This window comes from Phragmites australis, chromosome 6 (assembly GCF_958298935.1).
Source record: "Phragmites australis chromosome 6, lpPhrAust1.1, whole genome shotgun sequence".
Taxonomy (NCBI): Eukaryota; Viridiplantae; Streptophyta; class Magnoliopsida; order Poales; family Poaceae; genus Phragmites; species Phragmites australis.
The window spans coordinates 37592968-37604655 of record NC_084926.1 but is presented as its reverse complement, the minus strand read 5'-3'; the positions used below and the strand labels follow the sequence as shown (position 1 = coordinate 37604655).

Genomic DNA, 11688 nt, shown 5'->3' with positions numbered 1-11688 from the left:
TTTAATGGACTAACACATGAGTTGGTGTTAGGTTCCTTAAGAAGTCATGAGTTCAATTGAGATATTCTATATGCCAAGAGTGAAGAATAAGATTGGATTTCATATATGATAATGTGAATTTTATTGAAGATGTCGGATACACAATGGTTTTCTATGGCAAGATGGTGAAGGGTAAGCAAGACTCGGCTGTGATGGACCATCCGATAGTGAATGGTAAGCAAATGGTTTGGCGCCAAAGGACAAATGCGGTGGTGAAGAGGGAGTGAAGGGTTTGCGCTAATACCGTGCGAGGCCATGAGAAGGTATGGGTGATTCGTATCAATCACATGAAGAATCAAGAAGAGATGGAGTGAATATGATATAGAAGTTGGCAACCCTCAAGATTTGAAAGAAATAAGCGGTACTTGAAGGTATTCAAAGGTTCAAATTGGTTCAAACGAGTTTTACATTTGAATTTGAGTATATATATACCACACTATTAAGATGGATGCAACGTGAGCTATTTGTCATGTCTCAGTGCTCAGGAGTTTCTAATCAACCCAAAGTGAGAGTTCATTTTAGGAATCCGGTGCGAAAAGTGTGAAAGTGTTCAAATTAGGTTTCGGAGTGTTTCTAGTTTGATCCTATATGTTTGGGATCATGAATTCAGTTGAAATGTGTATCCCTTTGAATAGCTTTCCGTAGAGTCCAAAATCGTCGAAATCGGACTTCAGGATCAAAAGTTATCACCGTTTTCAAAGGGTCAGCTGTACTGAACTCGGACACTCCGGACTAACCCGAATACTCCGGGTTGGCTGGAGTCTTCGGGTTTAGCTCCGAGTTAGATGGTCTGTTAGGGCCTAAGTGTTTTTACCTGGATACTCTAGATTAACCTAGAGACTCCGGGTTTCGGTAGTTGTTCAAACCCTCCGAGTTGTACTCTAGCCAGGGCTCTCAGTTACGCGTTCAAGAGCCAACTCGGATACTCCAGGTCAGTAAAAAAGATGTGTAACAGGTAGTTTTGGGGGGAAGGGTATAAATAACCCCTCACCCCCACCCTTTTTTGATGCTGCTTGGGCACGAAAGAAAAACCTTATAGAGCCAAAAGAACTCCCTCTCACTCCAATCTAGTGTGTGGTTTGAGAAGAAAAGTGAGCTGAGTTGAGAGATTGCAAGTTTGAGTGCAAGTGAGCGTATCTCCCATCTTGAGCACTCGGGTTCATCGGCAATAAGTTCATCGTTGCATTTGTTACTCTTGGAGCTTTGAGCTCCTAGGCGGCTAGGCACCTAAGGTTGTGGTGTGTCGCGGAAAGTTTGTGAAGGCTTCGATTTTGCCTCCGAAAGAAAAGAAACCAAGAGTGAAAACCCAAGCTCAAGCGTGACCAAACTTGGAGAGAAAAAGGGTTGAGAGAGACCCGACTCAAGTGTAACCGAACCTCTAGAGGAGATGTCCGAACTTCGGAAAACAAATCTTGTGTCTCCTCTCTTACATCCTTGTTCTTGAGTTCTTACTCAATATTTATGTATATTGCTCGATCTACTTGCTCATGTAAAATTGGTTGTAAGTTCTCCATAGATCTACTTGAAATCACCACTTGTTACACACGACTTCATTTGGTTTGAGCTAGAACTCTTTAGGCATACTTTAATTTCAGTTTTGAGTTCATTCTCTACTGAACCCGGAAGTTCCAGATTTAACCCGGAAGGTCCGGATTCTGTATAATCATATCTAAACCCGGAGTATCTGGGTCAACCCGGAGTATCTGATGAATAGTATTTTCAGGATTTTCAACTAGAGTTTTCTTGTGTATCTTTTGTTAGTTTTGAATAATCTTTGTCACCCTAGGGTTGTAACTTTTACACTTATTTAGGGTGATTGTGCTCTAGTTGAGCCTAGCATATTTAGAATTTTCACTTGTGAAAAATACGTTGGTTTATTTTCCGCTGCAAGTTTAGAACGACGGTAAAAGAGGGTGATTTTTTTTGTAAAAATACCTATTCACCATCTCTAGACGACATCGTTGTTCTTTGAACAATCCGGTTTGTAGGGTACACTCGGGTATATGTAACATGTAACTACAACTGGTTTAGCCTCTAGGGTTTGAAATGACTAATGCGCAGAAGAAAAAAACCATAAAGTAGAGTGTAGTAACAACTCTTAAATAAATTTGATGATTAGCGTAGTTTTTAAATTTGAATAAATTGACATGTATTTAGTTTCAATCGGACGCAACTTGTGATATGTACTTCATAATAGTTCCATGGCCATAAATTCCTATACCGCAATCTACTCCACGGCCAACAAATCCGATATCGTAGTCCCCTCCACGGAAGTACGTCATGTACCATTACTTGGCCATCAAGTATCTAGCGTGGGGGACTGCATAGCAGATGCAGGACAATAGCTAACCACTACGTAAGAAACTAGCAAAGGAGACACCACATTAGTGACGGCTGCTCAACACGCGTCACTAATGTCCTATTAGTGACGGGTCCAATAATGATGCGTCACTAATGTCCCTTTTGATCAGGACCAGATATAGACCCGTCAGTAATGAGTAGTCATTAGTGACAGGTTGTAATATGATCCGTCAATGATGATAATGGTGACGGGTCAAGTTGTGACCCGTCACTAAAGGCTAGGTCATCAGTGACGGGTCGTTCTAGATTAGTAATTAGTGACGGGTCAAGTTGTGATCCGTCACTAATGATAAGGTCATCAGTAACGGGTCATCATCGGCCAGTCATTAGTGACGGGTTACAACTTGACCTGTCAGTAATGATCCACTCAATCTTATAAGTTATTTTTTGTCTCGAAAAATTCTCTGAACCTGATAAAGTGGGAGAGAAACGGATGTAATTTTTTTTAGATATCCGTAGAGTCAAAAAAGGTCGAAATCAGAGTATGTATGTAAAAGTTATGCCCGTTTTACCGAGTCACCTATCAAATTATAACCATCAACAAAATTTGAAAAAATTAGTCATTAGTGACGGGTCATGGTTATGACGTGTCACTAATGACCTTCAGCAAACAAGGTTAAAATGATAAAATATCTGGTTTCTATCGCAACTACGTGATAGCAAAGGTGGTAAGGTGGTTACACACGTGAGGAGGAGATCTCGGGTTCGATTCCTATAGAACGCAAACTTGAAAATAATGTGAAAAAGCGTGGCTTGTGAAGCATATGAGATGTGCCTGCATTTAGATAGTTCGGGTGAAAAAAATATTTTTTAAACTTTTTTCGTGTCTAAAAAATAGGAAAAATATTCATCAATCATTAGTGACGAGTGAAATTACAATCTGTCACTAATGTTCAGTCAATAGTGACAGGTTGTAACCGACCCGTCGCTAATAACTAAACTATACTGACAGATCACAGTTATAACCTATCACTAATAATCTCATCAGTGACGAATCTCACCTGTCACTAATACATAATCTCTCCAGAGAAGTGCTAGAAACTATGTTGATAGAAGAGGTCCTTATTGCGGCCTAAAGAAGATAATGATCTATCGCCATGAAGCCACAAAGTGGTGAAAACTTGAGTCCAACTGTCGTCGGAACTATCGGCCGTATAAAAGAGCAACAAGACTATAGCCATCTTACAATACCACACACCTATGAGGGAGGCTCCCCATTATGCTTGTTGTAAATGTTAAATGGGATAACACTTGCATACCAGAACTTGCACCAGTGGGACATGGATAAAACCAGCTATGGTCCCTTTTATGTTTCCTCAAGCCATTACTGACATAAGCATTTTCTTCATGATCCTGGTTATGTTTCCATCAATTTTGCCAACCTACACAGGCTATACTACCTTGAGCGTCTCGATATTTAACTTATGAGGTGTTGAGCATTATAATTTTGTACAAACTTAGTCTATTAAATCTAAGGGAAAATAAATATCATACCAGACTATTTTCTTTTCAATAAATACATGTATTAGGAAGCCAAAGTGAAAAATGCGCCGGTAGCATTCCTCGACCCAGGGTCCATATGTCAGACATCCATTGCTTGTACAACTCAATATTGCTCACATTTTGAGTATGTGTACTTTGGAATAATTAACCAAAAACACTGTACAATTGAATTACACAGGGTATCAGCTTCTACGAACTTTCAAAACAGAACCATGGCATGAAATCCTGAACGAACATTACAGTCGGAGACCCGATGCGCCAAGGGTTTTCTGCACGAGCAAAACCATATAACATGTCCCAAGCATTGATTCTGTAGGAGACAATGCCCAGCCACTCGCGTAGTTCATCTACATCCACGACGTGCGAGCGTGGTTGTGTCAGTACCACCGCACCGTGCAACAGTTCCTCTGTTGGAAAAGTGTCAGGCGGACGCACTTTAACTAGAGGAGGAATGCACCGCTAGTAAAAATATGCAACCACTGCATTAACCCACTGTTTCCTTTCGTCCCGCAGCACACGGAGGCAAGCCCGGCGTCCCCACTCCCCGTCGCACGCGCCGCGCCTTCCTATCACTCCACTACGCACCAAGAGCCGAATCGAGGCCGGCCACCAGACGCCAGCATTTCACCCCATGGGACTGAGATCCCCGCTCCTCCTCCTCCTCCTCCTCCTCGCCGCCGGCGCCTTCCAATCCGAGGCGGCCGCGTTCGCCTCGCCCAGCACAGGTGGCCTTCCCGCTTCCTGGGACGCGGCAGGGCTCGATCTCGCTCTTCCTATTCTTGTTACAGGGTTGTCACCTCGTGTTGGGCTTGGGTGGTTGCAGGTAGCATCGTGAAGCAGCTGTCGTCGGTGGTCAAATGGCCCCGGGGCGCATCGCCGCACGCGCCCAAGCAGTCCCCGCACTCCCAGTACGGCGGTGAGTCAGCGCTCCCTCGTTTAGTTGCCGCCAGGCTGCTATCCTTATGGGGTTTGTTTACTGGAGATTAGTGAGATTTTGCACGAGGATAGCAATGCTGCGATCCGATTGATTGCTTGCTGCGGCTCCCGTTGTACGGCGCGTAGCAGTAAGATAGTGTCCCGGAGAACAAACGATGAATGGGGAACAAATATGAAGCGGAAGGGATGGAAGAGACTGGAGAAAAAGTAAATCGTCTCTTGCACTAATGGATTTTCTTTGCTTAGACTGAACAGGCCTTTTTCTATTTAGGCGCATTTAAGGGTGTGATATTTCACTTTCATGCACCAACCCGTTCACTCGAAAGCTTAAGCTGCTGGTGAAAATGAGCAACATACCTCAAGCTCAACAGTGACGCAACACTCGTGAATTTTGTGTCTGGCACAGCTGAGGCGCAGCTTAAACAGGAACCAATTAAGTTGAAATAGTAAAACACCTGATATAAAAATAAAACACATGGGCTCAACGGTAGGTTTACATTCACAAAGTAATAAAACACCTGATATAATAAATATTTCTGACTGTTTACAATTGAGTTTTATTTGGCTTGAGTTCAGCTGTTTCAATATGTGTGAACTAATTGCTAAACACAAAATTACTTTCCGGACCTGTTCCAGTTCTTGAATCTTAGTTCTCTCGTTTCTGTAATGATCTTAACCTAGTCCAGGTCCAGCAGAGTCGAACTGATTTGTGTTTTTGCTCATTTGCAGCCCAATTTAGTGAGTGCACGTTACAGAAATTGGTGGCATATATATTCTTGTTTTATTTCTTGGTCATGGTGTTTAACTGTTTTGGCAGATGGGCATGTGGGTGTAGCGCTGCAATTTGAGAGTGGATACTTTGTGGAGACGCTTGTTGAGGGTGACAAGCTTGGTGTTACACCGCACACCATCAGGGTGTCACCTGCTGAAGGCGGAGAGCTCCTAGCAGTAGACTCGGCACATAGCAACATTGTGCGAATAACTCCACCGCTGTCTGAGTGTATGTTCTCTTCCTGCTAACCTTACTTTGGTGCTTGCTTGGTTCTTTCTATTTTCCTGGGTACTAAACTGCACCTTTTTGTTGGAGTTGTGTGATATGTTGCCACTGATAGTGGCCAATAAGGCAGTTTAAAACAAACTAGCAAACACATCTTTTCATGCAGATTTGTTAGACCAGTAGTAATACCCATGTATGCAAATATATTGTGATCTTTCTTCCTAAGTAGCATCGTGAAGCAGCCTTTGGTACTAATGTACCATCACTCTTTTTGTAAGACTCAATGCACCTCATGGAGCAATTGGATTCTAAATTTCTAATCTATTTGTACAGTAATAAGTGCAGTTCAGGTCTCCAGTCAACTAAGAGTATGCATTTGTGAAGAAATGCCATGGGGAGAGAAAAAGAAAACAAATAGAGCTGAAACATGCATCTGTACTTAAAGATATATCATCTACATGTTGTAAACTTAAGTCCAGTAGTGTGGACTAATAATAGGGGCTCTGCAGATAGCAGGGGAAGACTTGTTGCTGGTTCTTTCCAGGGGCATTCCGGTCATATAGATGGTAAACCAAGTGATGCCCGATTCAAGCGCCCCACAGGCATTGCTGTGGATGATATGGGAAATGTCTATGTTGCTGATACAGCAAACTTGGCAATTCGAAGGATAGGGGAATCAGGTGATCAATAATTAAATATTTATGTGATTCATGTGTTAGTTGTGTTAACAATTGGTGAATGAAATTTCTGTGCAGGAGTGACCACCATTGCGGGTGGAAAATCAAATATCCCAGGGTATAGGGATGGCCCCAGTGAAGATGCAAAGTTCTCTACTGATTTCGATGTGGTGTATGTGAAGAAAATGTGCTCTCTTCTGGTTATTGACCGTGGAAATGCTGCCCTTAGGAAAATTTCCCTTCCACAAGAAGATTGCACGTACCCGGATTCTACACTTCTATCTTCAGGTTCATTCTCTTTGTCACTTGTTTCTATTTGTCATCTCACTATATATAGATGTTTCTGATAAGAAAAGGTAATTATCTGACTTGTCATGTTATTGAGGTCCTATAAGAAAGGTTCATGCTGAGATGGTTAGCTGGATAAGAGTAGAAGTTAAAATATGTTAGTGTTGTGTGTACACTGTTTGGTGGTGCTGTGTTAAAAGACATGTATCCATGATACTATCATATATATGGGCTAACACAGCAGAATACTGAAACCCTCTGGTACTCTAAATTCAGATGTTTACCTTTTAGGACCAAATTTTTTTGAAGGACCCTTGTTTATCCTTTCTTGGCACCAATAGATTGGTCAGACATTCAGACCTCCATATGTGAGCACCACAAAAGACTATGATTTTTGTTTATAGAAAAGGGTGCAAGACGGGAGCTAAATCAGAAGGTTGAAGAGATGCTAGATGATTCTACGATGACATCTAAGTAAATCTGCTGAATGTCATATGTATAATCAGATAATAACTCGCCAAGCCAGAGAAACCTCTTTATATTCTGCCAAATAACTCCAATCTTTGATTCCCCCCCCCCCCCCTATCAAAACTCACTATTCCTTGTATGCTGTCGCCACCATTTTGTCGGCCTTCAAGTGGGACATAAAAGATCATTTTGCCCCTCGTGATATATTCTTGAAAACAAGAAGGTAAAATGAAATTTCTGGTGGCCCATGTGTCATAGTGTGTGTGGGAGAAGAATGGTACTACTGTTGTATTGGTCCCATTTTGCTTTTTATGTCTTTTTCTTGAAAATATGATGAAGAATAAAACTATCTTTCCAATGCCTGCCTGGATGAACATGGATGAACTGATGGTCACTTTGTCACCCTTTAAGAAGAACATGGATAAAGCTGTCTTTCCAATGCCAAACTGATGGTCACTTTGTCACCCTTTAAGAAGAACATGGATGAGATTATCACTTTCTCAGCCTTTTAGAATAGCATGCGTGAAATTATCACTTTCTCACCCTTCTAGAACAGCATAGACGAGATGATGAGATGATTACTTATCACTCTTTTAGAAGAACATGTGAAACCATTTTTTCCATCCGCATCTGTTTTAAAAAGTATCAAAGTGGTCGTAGGTGTTCATGCTGTGCTGTGATTTTGATAGTAAAATTATTAGGGAACTGCAACTTTGAATCTAACATATCCCGTCTCTTACATGTTCTGAGACTGAGTCAGTCCCTAATAGATCTGTGTCCCTAATAGAATGTGTGAATAGTATGGTGGTAAGACCTCCAGGTGTGAGGCTACCAACCAGGGCTCAAATCCTGATTCTCGTAAAAAAAAAGGCCCATCGTTGTGTGTTCCCCGTAGTCATGGCGCGATCACTCAGCGATAGCGTGCGAGTTGTAGCTGGCTTTCGAGGCCTTTTCTCGACCTTAATATAATGCCTTTGGGATATCTCTCCCTTTGGGTCAAGGTTTTTTTTTTATCGGTGAGTACCATATATGTGACTGGTTGAATAATTGACCTTTTGCACCACTCCCTTATTGTAACTGTGATTATCAGAATTGTTGGATTCGTGATTAGTTTGAAGATATTATATGTGGCAAACTTGCCAATATTGATGGCTAGTAGTTCACTTGCTGATGTACTTGATCTGCTGTTTGCAAAATGTAGTTCTGTACTTGATCATTGATATTGTTTTTTTTATTTTCACAGATATCATATTGGTCATTGGTGCTGTTGTGGCCGGATATCTCTTCTCTGTGTTGCAACACGGGTTTGGATCTTCAAGTTCCGAAAAGGTAGTTGTTTGTGTATGTTGGCTTTAAGTTGTCCCTTTACAGAGATCTTTCCACTTGAGATGCGTAGTTGTAATCTCATTGAAGTTTCGCTTCAAAAGTATTCCGAGACACTATTAGATAGCATCCATGTTCTTGTCCAATTATGATGGACTGAAACAGAATGTCTCTAATCTTTGATCTCTCAAATCTGAAATTGAATTGCTGCTTACGTAGTAATAATGTCTGTTGATGCCAATCCAGATCGAGGCACCTGAAGATGAGCAACAGGAGAGCAGCACTGTTGGAAAGCCACCTTTGGTTGTGGAGAGCCTGAAAGAGGAACCCGGAGCTGGATGGCCATCCTTTGGGACACTTGTTGCTGATCTCTTGAAACTTGCCATCGAAGGAGTGGGGAAGCTACTTCTCAACGTTGTCCCACAACGCCTGCGACATGGGAAGAGGAAAACGGACCTCACTCCGCACAGAGACAGGCTCGTGATGCCTGAGGACAGAGAGGAGGCCCCGATAGCCCGGAAGCTCAGCAGCACCCCGATGAGGCCCGAGACACTCCACGCTCCTAACACTGTAAACGAGACGGCGCCAAAGGCCCAGAAGAGCATCAAGTCATCGAAATTTAGGGACTCGACCCTGTCGAGCAAGCACAGGTCCTCCAAGCGGCAGGAGTACGCGGAGTTCTATGGCACGTCCGAATCCGCTCCGGTTAGCGCCAAGGCCCCAAAGGATCGGCTCCGCCACCGCCACCGGGAGAAGAGCGGGGAGGTTGCCTACGGGACCGGTCACCCCGAGCTGAAGTCTGCTGAGGCGAAGCCCGTGGATTACAGTGATCCGAAGTACGATCACTACGCCAGAAGCAAAAGCGCCGCTGATGGCGGCTACAGGTACTGATATCTTTCTACCCCCGATGTTGTAACATCAACCTCCAAGTGCAAATCTTATGGTGGCTCCATAAGATGTGGCAAGTAGTCATCCTAGTTGGATAGGGAGAACCTATGTCGATTGGCATCCGGTTTGAGGAAGCCAGGTGTAATTTTCGCAGAAAGCAACATGAATTGTAGCCTAGTAGTTTTGAATTTTGATCAGCTGTTAGATGTATCCATCCATGCATGCCTTTGGGTTGCTTGAACTCGAGACTCGCAGGGCGTGTCAGGCCCTGTTAGGAAGTCATGGCTCGTGACAGATGAACCCATGTCAAATCACAGATCCTGCACGCCAACTTCTTGCCCGTTTTGACCCTTTTTGCAAACTATTTTGGAAAATGTACCCGTAGTAAAACTATTTTCAGTTTTGATCCCCTGGCTTCGCGCCAGAGCCTCTAGCGTGGATGTTAGCCATATCCGCGCCAATAGGAATGGTGCGGATATTAGTGCCAGCGTCCTATGCTGCGAGAAGCGATGCTGACGGGGATCCAACGTGCCTCATGCTTCGCATCAAGAACTCCAGCGTGGATCTTTTGTATCCCGCGCCACGAGCGCTAGCGCGAACCCACTGACACATAAAACCCTGTACGGGTCCGTCCTCCTCTATTCTCCAGTCTTTTTCCAACCGAGCTACTCACAGGACAGCTTCTCCTCTCCCTCCCTCTCAAATCCGTATTTTTGTTGGTTTTAACCGTGATTTCTCATCGGAATCGGATTGTTGAGGTAAACTTGTCCATATTTTCTTAATTTTTCCTCTAATTCTACCATATTCATGTAGATTTGAGTGGAAACACTAGATGTAATTTGTAAGTACGAAATAGACCATTCTAGTTGGATGGGGGGAACCTATGTCGATTGGCATCCGGTTTGAGGAAGGCAGATGTAATTTTCGCAGAAAGCAACATGAATTGTAGCCTAGTAGTTCTGAATTTTGATCAGCTGTTAGATGTATCCATCCATGCATGCCTTTGGGTAGCTTGAGCGCGAGACTCGCAGGGCGTGTCAGGCCCTGGTAGGAAGTCATGGCTCGTGACAGATGAACCCATGTCAAGTCACAGGTGCTGCACGTCTACTTCTTGCTGTGCCCTTGCTGTCCCTGAAAGTGAAGTCTCATTGATCTTGGTCTGGTCCGGTTCTGCGAAAGCTGGAACCATGTGGCTCCAAGATCTGACGCCGGAAGAGAGGTTAAAGATCGTGTCTGGTCTCTATTCAAGTACATTCTTCCATGGAATACTAGGCGCCGGTCTCCGCGTGACAAAGTGATCTAGCTCCTTTTAGAGAATTCCGATGTCACTATAGCAGTCAAGGCCTCAAGGGTTGGGGTCCAAAAGAGCTTGATGAGCTGGTCGCGACATGGCCTATGTGTAGCCGTGTAGGCTGTTTCGTAGACTAATCTATGGCAATTGGTAGCAACCAGAGTGTCTTCAATAGTACCAAATCAGCTAGTAGCTACTGTAGCTTTTGCTTATGTGGTAATCAACAGAGATAGAAAAAATTAACTACTAACTAGTAGCCAGTCTGATTCATGCATGCATGCACTCTACCAAACTCTGACATGTTGGCCTATATTACTTTTGGAGATAATGCTATAATTAATTTATTGGAGAGGTTGGTATCTATAGATGACATACAGGCTTCTTATAGATAGCAGTTAGATATACTATAGGAGATGCCCTCATGTAGCTGGACGCCGCTCATGGGGTTTGGATTGGAAACTTCCCAAATCGGTGGTCCTGGGCATGGCATGAACTGGAGCGGCATGGAACGGGATGGATAGAGCTCATCCAAATGTTCGGCATGCACGTCTTGTGGTCGCCGGCGCCCACTTTTTTTTTTCTTAAGTGCCGGAGGAGCTGTCACTATAGCAAGCTGCAAAGGCGTCGCAGACATTGATAGGATTGCTGATTTTTCCTTTCCTTCCTTTTCTCAAGATGTGGTTTGGACCTCTGGTGTTCACTGAAGAATAAGATGATGAACAGTGGTGTGTTCCCGAAAGACTGGTGAATCGATTGTCACCTGTTACTATGCATCTTTTTTTTTTTGCGAGGACTGTTACTGTGAATCTGCGGCTTAACTTTTTTTTTTTCAACAACGTGTAATGCACGTATTTCATTAAGAGAAGGTCTAGGGCTTAACCTTCAAAAGTGCTAATCATATTAACCTTTACTCGTAG

At 43.3% G+C, this 11688-nt stretch overlaps 1 protein-coding gene across 1 annotated transcript; it reads left to right on the top strand.

Annotated features, from left to right (window-relative positions):
• The first annotated feature begins 4388 nt into the window (after positions 1-4388).
• On the top strand, positions 4389-9702 carry LOC133922364 (uncharacterized). The gene is made up of 7 exons (XM_062367666.1): positions 4389-4628; positions 4727-4819; positions 5657-5839; positions 6346-6516; positions 6592-6801; positions 8513-8598; positions 8839-9702. Exons 1-7 carry the CDS (start codon positions 4535-4537, stop codon positions 9481-9483), a joined length of 1482 nt encoding a protein of 493 aa, XP_062223650.1. The 5' UTR covers positions 4389-4534; the 3' UTR covers positions 9484-9702.
• The last annotated feature ends 1986 nt before the right edge of the window (positions 9703-11688 follow it).